The following is a 24560-nucleotide window of genomic DNA, read 5'->3' on the forward strand; positions in this document are numbered from 1 at the left end:
CTCCGAAAGACAGAGGCCTCGAAATAAACACTAGGGGGCAGCAAGCTGTAACTGCAGCAGCAGCAGCGACGTGCCGCAAAAGATGAACGGCTTCAGCTTGCCACATTTCATTTCCCGATTTGTACTAAATAAACACATAATAGAACATCCGATAAGGGCTCGTTTTCCGTTTTTCATTTTCATTTGTATTTCAACAAAAACGGGAGACGACTCGTTTCCCGTTATATGTTCATATACATCAAAACAAAAAACGGAAATCGGTTTGTTTCCAGAAGGAAAACCGAATGGCCGAAAAGTACACGTACCGTCGTCATCTTGGTGGCCTTCTTTTTGTTTTGTTTTGTTTTGTTTTTACATCATGAGACCCAGAAGACACCTCAACAGTTGCTCAACAGTACTTCGCCATCGCGGGGCTTCAAACAGGATGTTCTCAGAAGGAAGCGGCCACGGGGATTCGAGTGTCATCAGCAGCTTGCAGCAGAGAGACTGGAAAGAATCACCGAAAAGGCACAGAAGTGGACTTTCCTGGAAATGTGTTGGTCTACAAGCAGAATATTCCTAACTTTTTGTGAGCTGTATATTTCCGCAAATACGCATGCCTGTACGCATACAAATGCTTCACATTTCCTAGATAACCCTACATACCGCGGTAAAGCATTTTGAATGAATCTTTCAAACGACTCCACCTTTTGAAAGAGCAAAGACAGAACATTTCAAAGGATTTAAAAACCTCTTCAAAAGTAGAGAAAAAAAATCTACATTGAAAACATTGAACACATAAAAAGACTTTAAAGACAGGTACAGCAAAGAAATAAAAATAGGTTTCTAAAATTGGGCTGACTGACTTGGCTTCTGTTGGTAGCTTATTCCATTTGTGTGCAGCACAACAGCTAAATGCTGCTACACCATGTTTACTTTGAACTCAGGATTCCACTAAGTGACACATCTGCAAACATCAGATCCCTACTGGGTTTATATTCCATCAGCATTAGCATTTGGGGTGTTAAAAAAAATCGATTCGGCAATATATCGTGATACTACAGCTGGCAAATCTCGAATCGATTCAATAGGCAGCCGAATAGATTTTTTAACATCCATTTTTGATGGAAAAATATTAAACAAAACATCTAACTTTCACACCTTAAGCATGGAAGAATGTTATATTAATGGAACATTAAGCCTTAATATTTTATTTCAACGCTGTTCAAACATGAAAAATGTTATAACCTGTTAAATACAGTAGCTTACAGTTATAAGACTGAAGTTTCAGATCAATAAATAAATGTTCATACAAATCTTAGTGTACATGTATAAGTTTACTGAATGATATTTTCTAAATTTGAGTAAAAAAATTACAACAATCCACTTGCAAATTCATATCGGGATTAATCGGTATCGAATCGTGACCTATGAATCGTGATACGGATCGAATCGTCATGTACTAGGCAATTCACACCCCTAATTAGCATGATATAATTTCATATAAATATTTTTGTTCTAAATCTATTTTTCAAAACTGCCCAATTCAAGCGGATTCCACTCAGGCACTTAAGAACCAAGAGCATTTCCGATGTGGACTTGATCTGAATGGATTTGGACATTCCTTGGACCGCTTTACCTTTTGTTCCAGCGCCGTGCTGCTTAATGACTGAAAGCTGTTTTCCCCTAATTGTATTTTACTCCGGGTGCCACGATCACCAGTGCACAGTTGAAGAAGCTCGGGTCCCGCGTCTGGTCTCTGATGGATGTGTCCTGTTCTCGGCTGCCAACTGTGCCCTCCACACTCCCCTCCGCTGCAGGGGCCACCCCCAGCTGCGGGGGGATCCGACTGGTGAGCGGGCCGGCAGCCAGGTTGTTGATGAAGCTGCAGCTGGGACACAGAAAACATGGGCCACGTTGGTTAATATTCCAATAAAAACGGCAAGACAATATGTCATTTAATCGTTAGTGTTGATTATATTGATTAACACGCAGTGTTTTTGTTTTGTGTATTTTTACATGATAGCAAAACAAATTGTGAACAATGTATTTATATGACTGAACTGTGATTAGACCCATAGATACATAAAAATTAGGAGTGTCAAAATTCTTGTTAATTTTGAGTTTTTAACACCACTATTTATTTTATTTATTTTTTTTTTAAATTGTGATTAATGTCTGCCCCTTACTTGGAAATCCGGTATTGAGGGAATCACAGTCACAACAGAGCCAACATGCCCACGAAAAAATTTGACAGTAATAAATGTAATAATAATAATACATATATTTGTGGAGACTGGGGTCAACTTGTATTTTGTAGTTTTAAAAATGTGTAGAATTTCACAAGTTACTCCGTGTTAAAGATTAAATAGCTCTAAATATGAAAAGAAAATGCACAGAGCTGTTACAAATGCAATTATGCCATCTAGTGGCAAAAAAAATTACCTCAACACAAATCAATATTTTTGTTTTTTTACAGTACAGTATATCTTTTCCCATTGTAACTGAATTTTATGAATTATTATGAAATTGTATCAATCACTAAAAGATGCAGCCATATTTCTATTAGTTTAACACTTTCAGGGGGAAAAGCTAGTAAAAAATATTTTATTGTATATTTAGAACAGATATAAAATTGAATGACTATTGAAGTCATGCGATTATGATTACAAATTTTAATTGCCTGACACCCCTAATAAAAATCTATCTTAAAACATTTTCCGTTTGTAAATTTGTTAAGTATGAAAACAAGCTCTAACTAGAAACTATTCTACTTCTTTTTACACGTGCCAAGGTCACAGGATTATTGCGTGGGTCTGCATTCAAAAGTTCAGAGCCATTCAAAAGGTCCTTCCTTGACATATGCTTCATTTATGGCTCCATTATGAGATAATTACTGTGACAGATTAGAGTTGTGAATAGTGCCGAAGTTCCATCTACAAGCTTCAGGGCCCGACTTTTGTGCATATTAGCTGACCATCGAGCACTATTGAGTTTTGAAGGCCACCATTTTGTATGGGTTCAAACTTCTGCGGTGGCAATTATGCCACGACATGTTTTCTCTTTTTGCCTCTGTGTGATATAATTTGACACACTCACGACTCAGGAAGGTGACATGAACATAAAGATCTTAACGAAATCCACCGTGGCGAGGCAGGTAATTATCATTAAGCAAGAAACTGTGTTGAGATTGTCATGCTGCTTTCATTTAGCTCATCACCTGGCTGGAGGTAGCACATCGCCATAATGTGTCCCTCTAACTTTTGCTGAAGAGGCTGTTTATCATCGCGGGTTGTAATTATACCTGAGGCTCGACACATTTAAATGGATTTGCTGTGGAGCTGATAGCTTCAATATTTGATTAGATGTCTTCATTGATGTGTGACTGCCTTTGCATTTTAGCCTAAGAGAGGCTTACAGGTTCCTCTCACCGCTGATTGTGTTTGCTTCAATCATTGTTGATAAGATGAAGGACTTGCAGGGACAGCATCACATCACACATTATACTGAGGCGCACAAATATATCATTTGTCAAAGGTTACCAATGTGAATCGGATTTATTTTATTTTTTTTAAGTGACTTCATCATGAGTTAAATACATTCATACATGCATTAAAGACATATTGAATAAGGCCCAGATGTCTTATTTCACTGATATTGCTGAATCATTTACCAGTGACAGGAATAACTTTAAGTGATGTCCCATGTTACCAGTGGCGGAGCCAAACTTTTATAAAGAAGGGGGGGAATACTTCATCCAAAGATGATGCCAAATTTGTTTTCATGAAAATTAATTCCAATCGGAGTCTCTAAATGTTCAAATATATTTAAGTACATATTAAGCACAGGGGAGATTTTTGAATGTATAAAATGTACAAAAAATAATTCAGCACTGTTGAACTTACACGCACACACGCAGATACTGTATTCATGCAATTACTCAAAAAAAGCATCCAGTACTCTTATTAACATAACATTATAATATAGGGGTGCACCGATTACAATTTTCAAGCCGATCACCGATCCTGATCTTTTAAAAAGTTGAATCTGCCGATCCCGATTTATGCCGATACCGTTTTTATTCATTACAAGCAGCATATACATTCAGTGTTCCAATCATCTTTTACTGGAAAACAATGAACAATATCGGCGAAATAATACAAATGGGTTGTTTTAACGGCACATAAAGTAGTTCTCTCAAATAAAAATGAAAATCTTATTAGTCATCTCAGCAGAAGAGGACAGTGGACTTTTTTAGACCTCTGAAGAGAAAAGATCGTTTTATTTTTAAGGGATCAGCTGATCACCGATTTTCCATAAATTAAGGAAAGCGGGGTGGATAAATCAGCCGGCCGATCGATCGGTGCACCCCTATTATAATATGAACATAGAGCAAATTTGTGTTACAGTCTGACTAAAGGTCCTGTCGAAGTCCCAAACTCTCCTTGTTGTTTCATTTTCCACACACCCTATGAAAAATAAATTTATTACTCCAACTACTACTTCATTTACAACCACATAATTTATTCATGTGATTAATTCATAATAATGTTAATAAATCCTCCACTTCTACAGGACTGTCTCAGAAAATTTGAATATTGGGATAAAGTCTTTTATTTTCTGTAATGCAATAAAATAAACAAAAATGTCATACATTCTGGATTCATTACAAATCAACTGAAATATTGCAAGCCGTTTATTATTTTAATATTGCTGATTATACAGCTTAAACAAAACATAACATCTTATCTCAAAATATTTAGAATATCTTGAAAAAGTATACTAGTAGGCTCTTCAACTAATCACTTGAATCGTCTAACTCTTAACACCTGCAAGTGTTTCCAAGTGAATCCAGAATGTATGACATTTTTTTTATTTTTTATTGCATTACAGAAAATAAAAGACTTTATCCCAATATTCAAATTTTCTGAGGCAGTCCTGTAGACTAAAAACGTTACAGCATAATCATAAGAGACCAACAATACAGGACTGTCTCAGAAAATTTGAATATTGTGATAAAGTCCTTCATTTTCTGTAATGCAATTAAAAAAATAAAAATGTCATACATTCTGGATTCAATACAAATCAACTGAAATATTGCAAGCCTTTTATTATTTTAATATTGCTGATTATAGCTTACAGCTTAAACAAAACTCAAATATCCTTCTTCAAAATATTAGAATATCATGAAAAAGTATACTTGTAGGCTATTCAACTAATCACTTGAATCGTCTAATTAACTCGAAACACCTGCAAGTGTTTCCAAGCGAATTCAGAATGTATGAGACATTTTTGTTTTTTAATTACATTACAGAAAATAAAGGACTTTATCACAATATTCTAATTTTCTGAGGCAGTCCTGTAAATGCAAACGTCTGTTTGAACTTTCAACCATTGGAGGGTTGCATAACAACAACAATGTATTTATTTTTAGCTTGTGCAAAACTACGTTGATTATTGATGACAGTCCAAAACAATCTATCTGAACTAGAGGTGTCCGTCCATTACATTTTTTAATCGTAATGACTGTAATTGCTGGACTATAAAGGCGCACCTGATTATAAGCCGCACCCACTACATTTGTAAAGGAAAAAGCATTTTGTCCATACAAAAGCCGCACCAGACTAAAAGCCGTATGTGCCCACATTGAAAATGAGATATTTACAAAGAAAGACGGCAGGTACTATGCAAGTGAGGACCAGTGACCACTTTCATTATTGTAAGCAGAAGCGCTTGCTTACTAGGGCTGCACAATATATCGGAAAAATAGCGATATCGCGATATTGGCCCTTGCAATATGCATATCGCAAAGGCATGCAATAGGTTTTATATGGATTTTATGCTTTTTATATGAATTTGATCAGTCAGATGCTAACTAAAATGTGCATCGCCATTCAATAGTTGAAAATGATCAAGACATAATTACAATTAATTAACTAAGATTACATTTAGGTTGCTTATTTTGCCACATGAAAAATGTTTTTCTTTCATTAGGTAATAAAAATGTAATTTCTTTAGGGACATGTTAAATATCGCTATAATATCTATATCTCTATGTTCAGCAAGTATAATCGCATATCGCATGTTTTTCCAATATCGTGCAGCGCTATTGCTTACCCACTTTCAACTTGCAGAATGCAGGCAAGTCATTCTTCCCCATGTCATGTACAATCACGGTGTCGCGGCAAAATGAAATCACCATGTAGCAACAAACTAGAAAGCACTACCAAAACCAATACAACAACTAGACCACTAACTAGCAGAATAATTATCACAGAACTTCCAGCATTTTAAACACCCTTTCACTCGCCAGTGCCACAAAGCATGCTGGGAGCGCCTCCAAGCTCCCAGCGACGCTACACATGGTAGCATGCCATTAGCAGTATGCTAAAACATACAACAAACATACACATGCTAGTGCTAGTTTTTAAAAAGGCAGAGAGCAATAAAAATGTACTCACGTTGCTTTTGATCAATCACAAATCCCTCAAAGTCCTCGTCCTCTGTATCCAACACAAACTGGGCAAGTCCATCAAACATAAAAAAGAAAAAGGGAAAAAAAAAACTCCATTAAAAACATCAGGCTCCGGCTCATTTGTGCACTCCTCATTGAACGTCACCGTCACCCCCCTCACTACAATATGGTATAATAATTGCATTTGTAACAATAGCGACAACTCAGTGCATTTTTGTTTTTATATTAGGAGCTGCCTAATTTTTAACATGAAGTAACTTGTGAAATTATGCACATTTTTAAAACTGTAAAATACAACACAGTCCCCACAAATATATGCATTTGCTGAAGGCTTTTATTTTGTTAAGTTAAATAGGATGTGCATTGTAAAATGATGAATTTTTACTGCAGAGGAACCAGAAACGACCGATGTGTTCTTTTCATATTAATAGCTCTGCAATTTTAAACAATAAGTAACTTGCGAGTTTCTGCACATTTTAAAATTGTAAAATACAACTTGACGCCAATCCCCCACACATATATGCAATATCATTTAATTTATTATTGCTAAATTGTGTTATAGTGACTCCTTTTCATGACGACGAACGCTTTTAATTTTGTTAAGTTCTCGGATGCGCCATAACGCAGCTGAGGCCGCTCCACTATTACAGCGAACAAGTAGACGCTTTCGCTTTCACCCTGATGAGATATTTTGTGGAGTTGTTCATAAAACAGGCCTCGCATCTAAAGATAAATCGGCTTGGGCTCACTCCAACTGACAAGATGGCGTCCATTCGGCTATTTACTCTCACAGGGGTTTGAGAGGGCCATGGACGCCTCTTGGTGCTCGGTGCTAACGGCTAACCGAGTACATTCGTTCAAAGCAAGGCACGGGTGGTAGTGGTGAGACAGTCCAAATGGCTCATCCACGCTACATTCTGCCCCTTAAACACTGTATTTTAGCTCCAGTGCATTTCTATTGGGTAGTTTTGACGTGGACGTTTCTACTGCGTGGTGACTGGAATTCCCCGAGTAGAGGCTTTCCAAATAAGGAGCGGTCGTTAATCGAGCGTTAAAAAAAATAGTGCCGTTAAAGGCACTTTAAGTTAACGAGATGATAACGCGATAATTTTGACACCCATAATCTGAACACCCAATAAAATACAATAAAATACACACAATAAAAGTTATTTTAAACAGTCACTCACGTCTCACAGGCAAACCAACATGATATAGCCAAATGCTTGATGTGCCGGTACTCAGGAGACAGGTGATTCTCCTTCTCTAGACTCCTAGTGAGGTGGATTGTAATGCTTTGTCGTAAGTAGCGCCATCCACTGTTCAGGAGGGGCATAACAATTAGTTTGATTGATAGGCGTCTGATTGAAAAAATGCTGGCAGGCTGCATCGGCCAAGCGTGCGACGTCACCGCGCCGGTACCGTGACATGTCAATCATTTGGCGTCTGCTGGGTCCAATCACATTTCAGCAGGGTCACGTGCCACCCTAGCAAAAGGGAAGCAAAAGGGAATTTAACAGTCAAATTCTTCCTTTACAGTCATATTCACGTTTGAGTTCTCATTCTCAAGTAATTGCTACTCGGTGTGTTTTAGAACTACTTCCTGCTTCCGTGTCTAAGAATCATGGGAGATGAAGTCCTACTAGCCTAACGCTGCAGTCGCCGGTCAGACTCAATGCAAGCTGAGCTTCTCTGGCAGCATATTTCTAATTTTCCAATGCGAACCAGTTCAAGATAAACGCCAGAAGCAGCTTCGTATCATTGTGAGGACAGAGCAAAAAAAGGATAGCGGCAAAATTCAGAATGGTCTGCTTAAAGACACGTTTTTGGCAGCTAAAAGATTTACTTTTTTTTTTTTTTTTTTATATTTTTTTTTTTCGTTTTTAAATAATTTGTATGTGTGTGGTCAATACGCGGACTCTGTTATTTTCGAGTGGAAGAGAGCAATATGCTAACTATAAAATAGCATGTATTGTTCTCATTCTCCTATACTCCGACTTCTAGTACTGCTTCTGCACCTATTTACCCCTTTCCTTTGTTTCTTTTATGGCAGTCTGGATGCTAGGAGCTGTATTACCCTTGTCAATTTTTTTAGTGCATGCAAAAGATAAAAAAAAAAAAAAAAAAAAAAAACCCTCAGTGTTCACTTCCTAGCTGGAAACCGTGTGTCCCGACATTCCATTGAAGTTTCAGTTGTTCTCCACATGAACCATCACCACCATCGTGAAACCTTGGGCGGAGCGATAAGGAAAGATGAGAGTTGGGTGGAAAGCAATATTATTGTGGCAGTCACATTAATGAACATTGGTGAATGCTAAGGCAATTAATTACTGTTTGCATCATCACCCTGGAAAAAGTGTTTAATTATTTTTGGTTGCACTCTGTTGCACTCGGAGAGCATCATGGAGTGTGCTCAGGCTGACAAAATGGATGCTGGCAGGGAACCAGCTAAAGTGCGGTTTCACTGCCTAATGGCCATTGTACTGGCAGACCAGATGGTCGTGGTTGTGCACTGAGTTGAACTGAGATCTGCCGCATCACACAAATGACTCAGCATCACTCTTACTCGTCTGTCCGCTGAATGATCAAAGCATTGTAGTAGAACAGAGAATATTAATGTTGCCTCCAGTATGTTTTGATGTGAGCATCAATTTGGCTGGATTTATATAGTAGACTAAATATCCCTGACATACACATACTAAATGTTATATTGGACCTATTACGACACGGTTTGCTAATTTAGGAACAAAAAGTTATTCAGGATTTTATGTCAACAATAACTTTCTCTCCCGAAGATCTTTAGAACATAAAACACCAAATTTCACACAAATTTAGGCTTAAAAGATACATATATTGAACACTTGAATAACATGCTTTGAAGTGTTTTCTAAATGTTATACCCTTGCTTGGATTCTGGTTAAAATTATTTCGTTCTTGCTATTCAATGGTAAAAGGTTTTATATTGATCTGTGTCATGTTGGTCGTAGCAGCTAGCTAGCACTAAGCTAACGCCTGTGATGGTTCATCTCACCAGTCCAGCATCCACATTTTCAACCTCCTATCGTGCTAGGAAGTTTTCTTACATACAAAGAGTTTGACCCTTAATTAATTAGTTGCCTTTAAAAGAATCGAAATTTCAAAATTAGTGTTGAAATTAAAAGAATGTATGTGTTGATTTTGTTTGACATTGGAGGTTAGCGAGAACACATTTTTAGCATTCGATGTTTGCTTTGTAACTGTCATTTTTCGCTTTCTCCTGCTCCATTCACATAACGACGTCTCACCATGCACAGTAAAACCACAGTGAAAATGTAGCAAACGTGTATTTCTGTTTATCTGCCCTACATCGTTACAATACAAGTGTAACCTACTGGGTGGTAAGTTCACCAGCCGAAACTACAAAGTGCAGCAGATTTGCACTCCTTGAGATTCGTTGCACAAGCGCACCTCCACCAGTTTAAGCTCTGCGGGGGGTTCCTTCACATACTGTACTTCAAAAGAGCACCCCATGCACCACGCTCAAAGTGAAGCGCTTCCCGCGACAGTCGAAATAAGGCTAATTCATCCTGCCCACACTAATGTATGAATAATGAGAGCATGAACAACTTCTTCAATTTCTTTTTTCCTGTATATAATGAAATTGATCATGTATCATATTTGATACGCAAGTGGTCAGCACAATTGCCTCACTGATAGAACGGGTTTTGGACTGTGAGCAAAAGAGTATGCACGGGTGTGTTTGCATGGGTTTAGTCGATTATTTGTGGCATGTGCAGCAAGCACACAGTCCTTCACCAGCATCATGACTTTCCCCAGCGGACTGCGTCGCTTTCTGGGCAGTCAAATTTATGATAAGCTGTCTGACTCAGCCTATGGAGGCACGTCTTTATGGGTGTCCCCCTACACTAAGCAGGTGATGGCTTGTCACAACCATTAAAATAAAAATATATATACTGTATATACATGTTATGCAGCAGCCAGAATCTCTGTGCTCTGTTGAGGAAGGGACAGCCGTGTCATCGCAAAGTGTGTATGTTGATGGCCTGAAATAGAAATGTTGGTGTTGTTGCTTCAGTCAAAACAAACAGATTAACTATAATAATTTGTAGTTAGAGTGCAGTACATATTTATCTGCGTAGAACAGTGGCGGGCAACTGGTGGCGAATTTATTAATCAAAACATTTGTATTTATTTTTTATCCATCCAGCCATCCATTTTCTTGACCGCTTATTCCTCACAAGGGTCGCGGGGGGTGCTGGCGCCTATCTCAGCTAGCTTTGGGCAGTACACCCTGGACTGGTTGCCAGCCAATCGCAGGGCACACAGAGACGGACAACCATCCACACGTACAAGCACACCGACGGGACAATTCGGAGCGCCCAATTAAGCTGCCATGCATGACTTTGGAATGTGGGGGACCCTGGAGTACCCGGAGAAGACCCACACAGGCACGGAGAGAACATGCAAACTCCACCCAGGAAGGCCGGAACCCGGACTCGAACCCGAGTCCTCAGAACTGGGAGGCGGACGTGCTAACCAGTCATCCACCGTGCCGCCCCGTGTTTATTTTATTTATTTATTTATTTTGTTTAAAAAAAAATTGACAAACACTAAATATATATCTTCCACTAAAATGGGTGGGGATTGGTTAAAAAAAAATCCTGGAAAAAAATACATATTTTTTCAAAATACATTGAAAAAAGTTTTAGAGAAATCCACAAATAATAAAACCTGCGTGTGCCGAGCTGTGAATACGCATCAACTGTAGTTTTAAGTTGTAATATCACCAATTACCACTAGATGGCAGACATGACTTTGTTGAGCTTACTCCACCTTATACTGAAGGTCTTATACAATAGTATGAGTTAGGCCTAATAATTTTTCCCCCGTATTTGGAATGATATGCAAGACAAACATAAAACTTCAACAATATTGACATTTTTAGTGCTTTAATTTTTGTGTGAAAAAAAAGCACAAAATGAGGTCTTGCACTTAGTGTTGGTTTGCTGCTCATCTCTTTTGTGCCATCCTTAAATGCTAATTTTGACGCAAGGTGAGCCATTAGCACTGTGGGAAAAAAGAAAAAAAAATCACGTTTCATCTGTGCTGTTTCTGTTTCTTCTGCGTGTTTTTCTGGGTTGGGTCAACTTCCCGCATGAGACTAAAAACATCATGTCACTACGTGTGAATGTTATCTGCTGATCTGAGGGAGTGGGAGTGTGAAAACCAGTTCATGGGGTGAAGTCAGGTTGCAGGAGGCTTTGTAGATGATGAAGAGGAGTTTGTGGTGGATACTCTCGACTGCTGAGAGCTAGTGGAGGTTTCTTTAGGGCAGGGCTTATTTGGTCAAGGGGACATAAGTACAGGTGGGACTGCAAGTAGTAGAGCAAAGAATATATTGTTGGTTTTTTTGGGGAGGGATTTGGATGAAGAGCCATTGAAAAGACTATTATAGTATACAAGTAGCTGGTGGATGTATTACTGAGAGCTTCAGCAACGGAAAAGGAGATGGATTGTTATCACAGTCTATGCCGGCATGAACAACACTAAACCAATTTATTGACTGTTTAATATGTTGAGTGAACAACATAATATTGCTTATGTAATATAAATCTGCCCATAATCCCATTTATATGTTACAGGTGGCATATCATCACCGGCCAGTGAGAACAAAATATCAAGATGATGTCCTCCATTCACTTAGTGGCCATATCATTTGCCCAGAAGCAAAATTGGGACGCAAATCATTTTTAACAGCCTCGTGGTCTCAATTCAGACTTTGAGGGTTATCATGACATGGATGACTGGGAATACACACAGAAATTAAGTAATAATAATAATAATAACAATGATAATAATAATAATAATAAATTAGCAAACATTGGTATTTTTTTTGACTGTGACAGTACGTTTACAAACTGATTAGGCAATTTATGCTATTAGGCGACAAATATTTAAGATTCAGAAAATTGATCACACTTTATGTTTAAAATATTTTCCCTATTTAACTTTAAGAGCATCAGGGCCATCATATATAACATGCCATAGTCTAATAAATTTTCTGTATTTTTCTTAGTTCTCACTTTAACATCTTTCCCAAATAAGACGCGCAATGTGTTTGCATCAAACATGACACAAAAGAGAATTAAACATTGTATATTTAAACACCAAAATATTCCATCAATTGATATGTTAATATAAACTATGGTAGCTTAATGCTAACATATAATTACAAAGGCCATTGACAGGCTAAGATAAATTAGCATAGGCGTTATGGTAATCATAAACCCTTCAAACAAGTGCCACTTTAAATCCCCTTGAAAGTAAAAATAAACATTTTGTAAATTTGGCACACGTCAGAAACGTGTTTTTGCCTAATTCAAATAATTCAATCTGCAAATATGTTAAATAAGGCATCAAAAAGGTGAAAATTCAAGCCATTGTCTTTGCTTTCAAACACTGTTCAAAAATTGGGTATTTCGCCACCACTGATTAACATATTTCTCAGTCAAATGTCTTCTGCAGTTATCTTTAAACATACGTATACCAAAAGAAATCTGATTTCACGTTACAGGGACTTTAACATGTATTCTCGCTGCCATTTGGGATCAATTTTGTAGGGGACCTTCTCTGACACTTCTCTTAATTACGCCACATCTTCCAGTAGATCTCGGTTCTGCCTGGCAAGTTGTTTCATAATGTGATCAAAGTAAATTCCAACTTGCCTACACACTGTAATAGCCATAAACGTGGTTATTTGAAAATATTGCTCTAACTCCGAATTGTATAACCTCAGCGACATTATACATTAATTCCACTATGATGTATCTCCAAAAGAATTCCCATGAAAAAACATGAAACATCTTTGAGTATTCTGCTTCATCTTACTAGTCCGGGTTGTTAATAAAAGAGAAAAGGTGATTTATCCAGATGGCTGCGCCCAGATTGTACTCTGAATACATTTCCACAAATCCAAGGAGTGGCACAACGTGTGCATAATGCAAAAGGACTGCATGTTCTCAGTCTGCCCATGAGACTAATAATATTCCAGCGGGATCCTTTCTATACTAATGACTTATGACTTGCTGCACTTGCCCTGTCGGTACTACACCCCCCACCCCCACCTTTCCCCCCCTCCCTCTTATTTTATGCTACATGACTGACTTTCCATGAGTACCCTGCAAGCTTGGCCACGCCCACGTTACATGAACTCATATTTAATTGAAACAATTTAGTCTGAAAAATGCTATTTTGCTAGGTGACGTTTGCGTTCCCATAAAGAATAAACAGTCGCAATTTACGCATGCACGACGTTGGAAATGAATAGCCCGAGGTTGGAGCAGCAGTTGAGGTAAAAAAAAAAAAAAAAAAAAGAGTGAAGCGCGAATGCCACACAGTGATTCACCAGCAGACTGACTGACGTCTCTCCGGTGTTGCACAGCAAGTCCCGCAGCTCGCTCGCTTATTTTGCACACTCGAGTCGAGACGAGCAGTCGACATCAGTCGCCGCCGCCGCAGCAGCCGCAGCAGACACGCGGAAAGGAAGAGAGGAAAAAAAAAAAAAAAAAGAGAGAGAAGTTGGGCGACGACTGGCGCTAGTTTGCGGAATGTTCAACCTGCGGCAGCCTCCGTTTCAAAACAGCGACCCGGCAAGTGTTTGAACGCTTTTTTTTTTTTTTGCTGACTCCATTTGCGTCCTTTTTGTGAAGAAAGCTCAACAGTGCAATGATGTGGACCTCTCACGATACAGCTGGATTTATTTTCTTGGCTGGCTTTTGTGTGCATTTTGGATTCTCCTTTGAAGGTAAGACCGTAAACTAAACTGTTAAAAAAAAAAAAAAGTGCGTAGTTTTTTTTTTTTTTTTTCTCGCTTCCTGGGTTTTAAATCTTGAGTGAGAAAGGTTATAAAACGTCCCAGACAACGCCATCATGATGAAAGAGCGAGCGCTCAGGAAAAAAAAAAAAAAAGCAACTGGTGACTGCTTGGTATGTTTTAGCGCATCGAGCTCTTAAAAAAATCATTTCGCCAAATCTGTATCGCTGCTAAATGTCTCTGTCCAAGGTCCTGAAAAGCATCTGCCCTTCATCTTGCATTGATTCCACTTTCCCCCTGCATATCATTAAATACGAGCTCACCCATAACAAAAAACCAATACAAATTCTTTATTCAAAATTGCTTCAAAGATTCCTCTAAAAGTCATTTTCTCTCGTACTCTCCGCGTAATACTTTCAATGACATTGATGTGAGGATTTATTGATTAATGAGAAGCAGAGTGCTTAAAAAGAAGCCGTCTAGGTAGTTAATGCTTGCTTATTTCTGCACCAAATGATCCTCACAATGCTTTCTCTCATTCCCCCGCTCTCCATCTTTCCTTCACTCATTATCTCTGCAACTCCCACCCGACCCCCCCCCCCCCCTCCCCCCCGCCACCTCCCCCACATCTCGCTTCCATCTTCTGCAGGTCGCTTCACGGATCTCCCCTCTAACATGACGGTTAAAGAGGGACAAAACATAGAGATGGCATGCGCCTTCCAGAGTGGAACCACCTCGGTTTATTTGGAGATCCAGTGGTGGTTCGTCAAAGCGCCGGAACCCGCCGAGGCCGTGGAGGACGTAGAAACTGAAGAGGTAAAAAAAAAAAAAAAAAAAAAAAGGGCTGGTTGTGTTTTAAATCATGTAGAAGAAGCCCAAGTTGAATCAGAAGGTCACGAAGCTCAGGAAAATGAAACGTCAGCTGGTCAGAAAGTTGAATTGACCTCATGTGACACTGGTTGAGCAAATTCAGATCAATATCCCCACATTAGGTATTCACAAGTCTTAACAGTTAAAATAATCCTTCTGCACACTGAGATTTGTTAAAACAAAGAATAAAAAAATAGAGGAAACTCGTTAATCAAAGCTTTAAAAAAAAAAAAAAAATTCAAGGATGGCACATAACTCCTGAACAGCAAACTAGCTCATTTTGCACATTTTTACAAAATCAACTCACTCAAAATTATATTTAGATGCGTTTGTCCTGCATATCATTACAAATCTGTAAAAATATTTATATATTTGGCCTACTGTTGTATAAAAATAAGTGTAGGCAAACTCTGGCATGACTGCCATCTAGTGGTGAATGGTGATATTACAACTTATACAACCCATGCACACTCTCGCTTCAGCACCCGCATATTTGCACATTTTGATTTTTTTTTTTAGTATGTTTGTGTGTATTTATTTTTTATTTTTTTATAATTATTTTATATCGGGTATTTTTCTTCTTTTTTTTCTCCACCCCCCATTTCCCTTAACCTACAAAGTATGTTTATCAGCATTTTTTGAGAATTCTTTGGGTTTACATAAATACAAATAAATAATAATAAAAATACATAAAAAAAAATCATTTGTTTTCTGCCTGCCATCTTGTGGTGGATGGTAATATTACAACTTCAAACTGCAACCCCTGCCTACTCTTGGTTTGGCAAACTGCATATTGGCTATTTTCCAGTTTTTCCCCTGGGATTTTCTTTTAATCTCCATTTCCCCTACGTTTGCCGTTAAAAAATAAATAAAAATAAAATAATCATACAATAAATGTTTTTTTAATATTTTTTGCAGGGGGTTGTAAAAAAACATTTTCAGATTTTTTTTTTTTCTTTTGTGCATGGTCCGCCATTCGCCCATCCCTGAATTACATGAGAACTCCAAGAGTGAACCTCTCGATTCACCCAAGTGCCTCCTGTGCCCCCAAATCACATTCTGCCGTTTGCCTCATTAAAAACAGCACATTTCAAATCACGTCGCCGTCTGACGTCTTGCTGCTACTGCCGCGTATGACAGCTTGATCTTGAGCCAATGAGCCGCCGCTTAGCGGGTGTTGAACGTTTTAAACACGCTTGCCGCATTCAAGACGGATGTGAGCGGCGGCGTCCATATTGTTTGGCAGGTAGCTGCATGTGTCGGGAGTGACAAAACGGTTGTGACAAAAAATGGAGCGGAGCTCTTTCAGAAGCAGTCATGACGCCGTTTTCAAAATCCACAAGGCTTTAATTATTGTTCTATTGTCGCGCAGCTCTTATAACGTCATTGGCCGGGCTTTGAAGTGGATTTGATCCCACATGACTCTTGGGTGTTCGGCTTAAGAGGCCTACTGATGCAGACATTACACTGTAACCCGACATTTACGACTTGGCTGTTTGTCCAGGAGGGGAAGAGAGAGAGAAAGAGAGAGAGAGAGAAGAGTGGAATTTATGGAAGCAAAGTGATGTGTTTGAAAGGAAGACATTGGGAGCAAACTGGCAGCAATTAGTGCAAAATGTTGACGCGTGGGTTGATGCGTTTACTTTCAGCATCCAAGGACGTATATTTTGTGAGCAAGTCAACAAATATTGCTGAGAATTTGTTCAAGTTACTTGAATACAGCTTACACAACTGGCTTCATTCGAAATAGCACATATTCAGTAAGGTGCTGAATTTTGAGGTGCACTTAATGGCCACAACATTAGGTACACCTGCACATCACACATTTTAGACGATTTAGTTGTGTTCAAATCAAGCGTTCCTAATCTGCACTTTCATAAGGGTGGAAATTCTTGTCGCAGTGCACTTCAAACATGGCGGGGAGGCCGATGTTGCGCTGCTGGCGTGCTGTCTTGTTATATTTTTCACGTTTGGCACGCTTTTCAAGTGTCCCCAAAATATATCGTCGTTACGTAATGAACTGCTGCTCCACATCGGCCTGCCAATAAGTGATACAAGGCAGGATGGATGCATGCCCTGATGAGTTTGCAGTTGAACCCTTGCACCAAAGTATGCAACAGCATTTTTTTGTTGTTTTTGTTCTTAGGGAGGAGACTAATTATGGTATTCTCGTTTGCAGCCCGGTCGTGGTCCTGGCTGTTTAATTTAATATCGGGACTGCACAAAGATACACGTTTTTTATTTTTGATTTTGCAGGGAATTTACATCAGGCTCAGAAGTTGGACAGCTCCATTAGTATGTGTTAGTCCATGTACTTGTCGGCCATTCGTTTTTCCTTCTGAAGCAAGGAAACGGTAAATGAACCGCTTTCCATTTTTTATTTTGATGTATATGAATAAATAACGGGAAACGAGTCATCTCCCGTTTTTTTGTTAAAAAAAAAAAATGAAAATGAAAAACGGATAACGATTATCTGATGTTCTATTATGTGTTTCTGTAGCACAAATCGGGAAATGAAACGCGGCCGTAAACCGTTTCCCGGAAGCTGGTTTCTCCTTGATCCGGAAGTCGTTCATCTTTTGCACCTACGGCGATGCTGCTGTTGCAACGACAACTTGCTGCCCCCTAGTGTCTATTTCGAGGCCTCTGTTGGCGGCCATTCTTCGGGACTTCAAAACACACTTCTACACAATATTTATTATTGTCGGTGAACAGATGGAGTAATTTCTTTTGTTTTGGAAACGTTTTACTCTGCGAGAAGATGACAGAGGCCTCGAAATAGACACTAGGGGGCAGCAAGCTGCCACTGCAGCAGCAGTCGTGACATAGCTGCAAAAGATGAACGGCTTCCGGGTCAAGGAGAAAGCAGCTTGCGGGAAACAGTTTACGGCCACATTTCATTTCCCGATTTGTGCTAAATAAAAACATAATATAGAACATCAGAAAAGGGCTCGTTTCCTGTTTTTCATTTTCATTTTTTTTTTAAACAAAAACGGGAGACGACTCATTTCCCGTTATTTGTCTGTATACATCAAAACACAAAAAACACAAATCAGTTCGTTTATCGTTTTCCGTTTCCTTGTTTTAGAAGGAAAAACGAATGGCCGAAAAGTACACGGCCGAGTATATCACTTTTGACTTATTTTTTGCTCCACCCCCAAGAAAAAAGAAAATGTTTTGTGCCCCACCAACTCTCTGTTGTAACTATAAAGTTGTCTATACATTTTTGTAAGAGGAGCTAATACTCGTTTCTCACGCTCTGACAATGAGAGCGCTACTGCCACCTACCGTAGTGGATGTGCAATTACGCTTTTTCCTAGTTAAAATACAAAAATAAATTAAATCGTTACATAAGCATTGAATGTTGATTTAATTTCACGTTTAAAATGCGACTTTTGCAAACTGATCACCGTTTGCGATGAAAGGTTACTCGAAAAAGTAGTTTCATAATATAATATTACTTAGTTATGTATAATTCAGTAAATGTCACAATGCCAGTGAGACCCTTGCCGCATTACGTATGCAGCCTTTATTTATTAAACATGAATTACAACGTCGCCTACGGCTATGATGTAAAATGTAAATATATGTGAAATGTTATAAAATATTATTATACGTATATGTCGACACAGGAGAACCACATGATAGAATAAATTATGCTTAAAAAATAAATAAAAATACTAAACCGTAGGCTTCTCACTTGGCACCGGTTTTATTTCTGTCAGTTAACTACTCAGCCACTGTACAGTATATGGGCCTGTGTGGGGCCGATAACACATCAGAAGAGCAGTTTCTAACCTAGGGGGCTGTGGCAAAGAAGGGGGCAGCTGATAAATGTTTTTTTTTTTTTTTTTTTTTTTTTAATCCTTGGAAAATCCTCGCTACATATGAACAAATTGTTCTCGGTTGTACACAAGCTTACTTCTGGAACCACAACTCAAATGACTCATTTGCTTGTTAGATGCCCAAAAACAAACGGGGCAGAATGTTTGTTTACTCACAACAATTTGAGTACATATTCACCAGGGTGGGAAGAAAAAAAAAATAAAAATGTTTTATGCACATAGAGTGCACGGACAATTCATGTGGATAGCAATGTTAGAACTCATCTTTCATAACGGCTGTTTTTTTTTTTTTTTGCATTTAAATTGAGATGCTGCCAAAAAAAAAAAGTGCTGAAAGGATTCGCCACAACTATGATGATGTTGCTTCAAGTGGGCGCAAAAGAAACTTAAAAATGAGCGAAACGCTTGCTGTTGCGAAACACAAATTGCTGCTTCATTACTTAGGCTGCGGCAGCTGCAGCTCTCATTCAAACCGCCACTAAATCACAGTGCTCTATATGCCCCTTTCCCCCTAAACAAAATGGCATGTTTATTGAACGAATGGCTGAGGGGACATTATAAACAAAAGACAATATTACGCAACTTGCCTATATTAAAATGTCTCTACAAAGCGACTGCTTAATGGAGGGTGCGTGCGAGAATGCCCTTGATGATAGTAAAGTGCATGGATGAGGCACGTCAGGAGTCATTTTATTTTAATCAAATAAACACTGGCTTGAATGTGAAAAACAAATTTATTCAGTGGGCGCTCGGGATGCTGTTTGTTTATCATATCAATAAATAATTGAGGTACACTCCCTATCATGCATACTGTCGTATGCATGATAGGATGATCATGTTGTCTTTTTAAATCTTATACTAGAATTCTAGCAACACAAGTTGTGAGTCACTGATGGTGTAATGGTACGAGTGAACTGTACGTAGTATAGAATATGAATCAATGGACTATTAGTAGGATTGGTGGACAGTATGATAGGGTATCAGGACCGAGCCCTACTGCGAATAGTAATTGAGGCCTACTCAAAAGGTTTGTACTAGTTTCAATGACCAGCTACATTTTTTGCCAAGCGAGCAGTATGTGATTTTTTTTTAAATTAAATTTAATTCATTAATTTTATTCACTATACAAATCCGAAGTACAAAATAAACACCAAACCCTTGTTAGTTTTTCTGGTAGTCAGGCGGAAAAATGCTTTTGTAATACTGCTACACTTCAATGTATCCGATTAGTCGATTAATCGATTCTAGAAATATTCGATAGTGACAGCACTAGTTGAGAGTATAGAAAATAATACAGCAATTTGATTTCCCAACCACTCTGTGATTCATTCTGATGGTGTGGATACAGTTGATGTGAAAGCTGATCAGTCTTTTTTTTTTTTTTTTTCTCCAGCTAATCCGGCCTCTGCTGTTTGCCATCAAGTCAATGCACGAAGTCAATCTTTACAATCCCTTTCCAATTCTAATTCTATTTGGTTTAGGATTAGAAGGAATAAAAACAAGAATTGCCGAGTCATATATGTGAAGTAGCATTCCTGATCCTCTCAAACAGTATTCGTAATTACAATCAATGTATTTCTTAATAAAATGTTAAAGAGGAATGGAATGGCCAATCACAGCTCACCTGTTTTCTGAAGCTGAGCTGTGATTGGCTGGTTGTTGCCGGAGGCCTGAGCAACATTGATGTCATGTTTAAGGTTAATTTCACTTTAAACAATGATACTGGTAGGTCATAAATGCAGTTATGAAATAGCGCAACTGTATCAAAATATTCCTGATGGAAATAATAGGGAGCGAGCAGATACTGATAGATATATTAAAAAGTGTATTTTGCAGCTAAAACCATAACGCTAACAAATTCATTCTACGTTTAATATCTGCACTGCCTGAACTGCAGTTGGATTTCCCACATTTCCATTTAAGTAAAATACATTAAAATGTCAAATTAGAAGAGAGGACATAATGCAAGGCTGCCCTGCAGCTAAATATGGGCTAAGCTGGGTCCTGCGGCGCAAAATATAAATGCACGATAATTGACTATTACCTAAAAGATGCGCTGGCGCTCTTTGGCCAAAATGCAAGCTAGTCATAGCAAGCCACTTAGTTTGCAAGTTAGTAAATGTGGCGGGTGTAACAATAAAGGAATAATTGAATCTATGAAATGCTGCGCTCTTTTGGACCTTACTGTCTGCCGAGCACTCTGATTGCCGCCCAAGTGCGGCCTCCTCCGGCGCTTGAACTGACATAACGCCACCTGCGGTCGTGATCTACAATGCATCATTCCGCTAACTACTGCCATCAGCCTCGCAGCCCACACAGGTCGGTAATGATTGTAACGCTTTCCAAACGGTTTGCAGTGAACACGAGCTCTCTGCAGGATGCCGCTTGCGTTTCGGTGGACGTGCGCACACACACACACGCGCACACGCACTGACAGGTGCTTCCTGTTCTCATTTCGTTATTGGACTGCTTGAAGCTCACTGTCAGGCTCGGGTACAGTCATCGGTCACAGAAGCTTTTGTTCTTTTCGAATCAATGGCAGCTAGTCGGTTACTGCATTGTGGTGCAAATGCTCACTGCGTGTGTTGTAATTACCAGGGGGAAATTGCGTTGATGTTTTCATTTTTATTACCTTTTCAGTTTTTAATAACATTTGCAGGGTTGATGGCAAGATTATTTGAAGTGTAGTTTGAAAGCTCGGAAACTATATAAGACAAGCTGTATAGAAAGTGTCTTGTATTCAGCCATAAAATGTAAAAATATTGATTTGCCATAATTTTGCCACCATATAATTGTGACTACATTTACATGCACTCAATACTTGGGGTCAAAATTCCAGTTTCACATTCGGGATAATCCGTGTACACGAGTGATCTCGATCTAAATTGCGACGCGACATTATTTCAGCTTTTAATTTTATACAGTCAATAAAAGACATTATTTCACTCATTGCTGCCATGTTTTGCCTTTTTTGTTGACCTCCGTTTGTGCATTTTCAGCGTGTTGCGCCGTAGCGATTGAAAATGATGTGAAAATGCCGCGGACAAATGAGCGCACTTGAATGGCAACCTAAGATGGCCGCCACACGTACAAGTAGCTCTTGACTCAAAAGACCAAAGAGTCCTTGCGAATAGTGTATGCACAGAACACAAACCAAAGAATTTTCAGGTTAGAAAAGTACCCCAGGGGTCTTATTCAGGTTTTTGTACATTTACATAACCTTTCAAAACACGACTATTACAAATATTCGGGCTTACGGACTGCATGAAAACGTAGTCTGTGTTGAAGTGAGGGGAGGAGCTTCATTTAGTCAGGCCTTGTCTAATAGAGTGCATTGCCACCATTTTGTGGTATCAAACTACCGACAATTACAAAGCTTTTTCGTATGTGTCAATGACTCGCCTATTTTTGCTATTCATGACTAGTAGGAATTGAGTGTACATGCCATGCGTTTTCCATGACTGCTTATTGATTTCTGTGTGCATATTGTCAATTTGATCAGTGACTTGGTTGTATCACTTCACAGTACATCTCTTGTGTCGGCTGTCATTACCAGTCTCACTCCACTACCTGGACTTTATTGCCTCTTCACGGAGGCGCTGCACTCGACTCTAACGTATTAGTCTGTAAAAACAGACGGCACACGTTCATGTCATATCATATCCCAGTGGATAGGATACTTTTCTGCTCTCTATTGACTGCCAACACTTTCCAGGGTGTTTGTGTTTACTACTGTATATAAAATAATTGGAGTCAAATTATTGATCAAGGAAATATGGTGGTTGCAAGTATTTTAGGTCTTTTTCTTCTACGAAAACCCAAATTCAGGAAGTCATCGCAGCGCCACTTTCAAAATAAACCTAATTAGTCAAATCCTCGTTTGTGTCTGAAGGTCACGTCACAATGAATAATGGCAGACTTAATTAGAATAGGCGCTTTTTACTGGGGCTTTCAGAAAGTTATTGACTGCTCTTATGACCATGTTGGTGTGATAGTTAAAACGATGCACAATTTATGTCATCCCTCTGCATTCCGAGAACATTCTCTATCATCTTCTCCTGGAAGATCATTCACTCATATGAGACATTGCTGATGTTTTGAAGTTTTCCCCTGAACCCTCCGTATGAGGTCCGAGTTGCGTATCGGACTCATGGCCCATATTTTTAAAGATTCTGAAAATCATCTCAAAGAGGGACTAACAGGACAGAAACTCCCATCTTGGTGAGGTGTGGTTGAGCCGTTGATAGGTTTGAGTGATCATTTCAAAAGCTGCGATTGGTTGAGCCTAAAAGCCGCAGACGGGGCCGGGCAAATTTGTCGGCTGCATGACGTCACTCCCGCGGCAACTTGACAGCACGCACGGGTTTTTTTTTTTTCCACTCACTCACTCACACATGTAAGCTTGTGTGAGTGAGTGAGTGAAAAAAAAATCCGAAGTTCATGGGTAAAAATCCTGTATTTATATAGTGCATTTTCCTGAGTGAAAACGGAAGACCGTGTCTTTAACTTAATTGATAAATTAAAAAAGCTCTTATAAGCATCGAACTGACAAGCTGTGTTGTTAGTCTGTAGGGATTCTGACATTCTGTTTTGACACATCCATGATTAAAATCTGCTCTATAATGTGTTTTTAATGTTTTCCTGGCTTATCACACGAAATGATTGGCTATGAAAACGAAATCAGATTCAGTGCAGTTTTGATGTCTGTCGTTCTCCCGTTGCTTGATTTCCTCGCCGCAGATTGCTGCGGCTTCTATCAAATAATAGCAATTTATTGTCGGGCACGAGAGCGGACGGCAGCTGCGGCGTTACATCTGCAGTGCACTGCAGCAGCGCAAGTCACAGTGATTGTCTTGGTTGAGCGTGATTGGCTCCACGCCCGAAACACAATGTGTCACAGTTTGACCCAGTGGGATCAAAGCTCGATTAGCAGCATCATGTCACATCAAGAGCCAGTTACCAAGCATCACTTTTTGATGAGCTCCGAGTGAAAATGGGCGGGGACAGCATGGCTTGGACATCTTTGGCACGGAATTAATCACCCTTGGTGTAATGATAATGATTTTCATCTGTTGCCGTTCATCAAGAAATTAACATGCCCACAGATTAACATTTTTGTATCTTGTGCGTGCCAACAAAACTTGGATTTGAAATTTGTTTTCATATCTGAGCAGCAACTACTTGACCCATGTTGATTATATTTCTCTGCATTTGGACGAATAAGATGGTGGAGGGAAGGGATGAGCAGATGGGGAAAAAAAAAAAAAAACATATGGGAGTTGTGACGCAATAAGGGTACTTGAAGCCGCTAGGGAAATATGTGCACGATTCATACATGCGTGCAAAATAATTCTCGTTTACTTTCTCCTGTGGATCGACATGGCTGTTTTTTCCGGACAATGACGTGAACACAGTTGACGCTTGAAGCGAGGAATTGATTCATTCAAGCAAATTGTCAGTATTTCTTCGTGATTCATTTTTCTTAATGTATAATGTTTGAAGCCCACAATAATATTACCAGATCAGTGATGAGTGCACCAAGGGATGTCACCAGTGACCATTTCAATCAATCAATTTTTAT

General features: G+C 39.0%; 2 protein-coding genes across 12 annotated transcripts in view; one reads left to right on the forward strand and one right to left on the reverse strand.

Moving 5' to 3' along the window:
* Positions 1-218: 218 nt before the first annotated feature.
* LOC144009389 (uncharacterized) overlaps positions 219-24560 on the reverse strand; it is a 79662-nt gene continuing 55320 nt past the window's right edge. For 5 of the 11 annotated variants that reach the window (XM_077509111.1, XM_077509112.1, XM_077509115.1 and 2 more), the window contains 5 exons: positions 7642-7938; positions 6441-6498; positions 1619-1870; positions 646-686; positions 219-486 (listed from right to left, as the gene is read on the reverse strand). Coding sequence is in view for 1 of the 11 variants with exons in the window: in XM_077509115.1 (XP_077365241.1) it covers positions 7927-7938 (12 nt within the window). In the remaining 10 variants the exon portion in view is untranslated. Of the gene's footprint in view, positions 487-645; positions 687-1174; positions 1871-6440; positions 6499-7641; positions 8214-8585; positions 8601-24560 lie in introns of those variants that run through there. The other 6 variants (XR_013280906.1, XR_013280905.1, XM_077509108.1 and 3 more) reach the window with 6 other exon arrangements.
* Positions 13715-24560, forward strand: part of vstm2a (V-set and transmembrane domain containing 2A) — a 44441-nt gene continuing 33595 nt past the window's right edge. The window contains exons 1-2 of the mRNA XM_077509116.1: positions 13715-14255; positions 14914-15080. Of these exons, the coding sequence (XP_077365242.1) occupies positions 14177-14255; positions 14914-15080 (246 nt within the window). The 5' untranslated portion in view covers positions 13715-14176. The remainder of the gene's footprint in view (positions 14256-14913; positions 15081-24560) is intronic.

Source organism: Festucalex cinctus, chromosome 20 (genome assembly GCF_051991245.1).
Source record: "Festucalex cinctus isolate MCC-2025b chromosome 20, RoL_Fcin_1.0, whole genome shotgun sequence".
NCBI classification, from domain to species: Eukaryota; Metazoa; Chordata; class Actinopteri; order Syngnathiformes; family Syngnathidae; genus Festucalex; species Festucalex cinctus.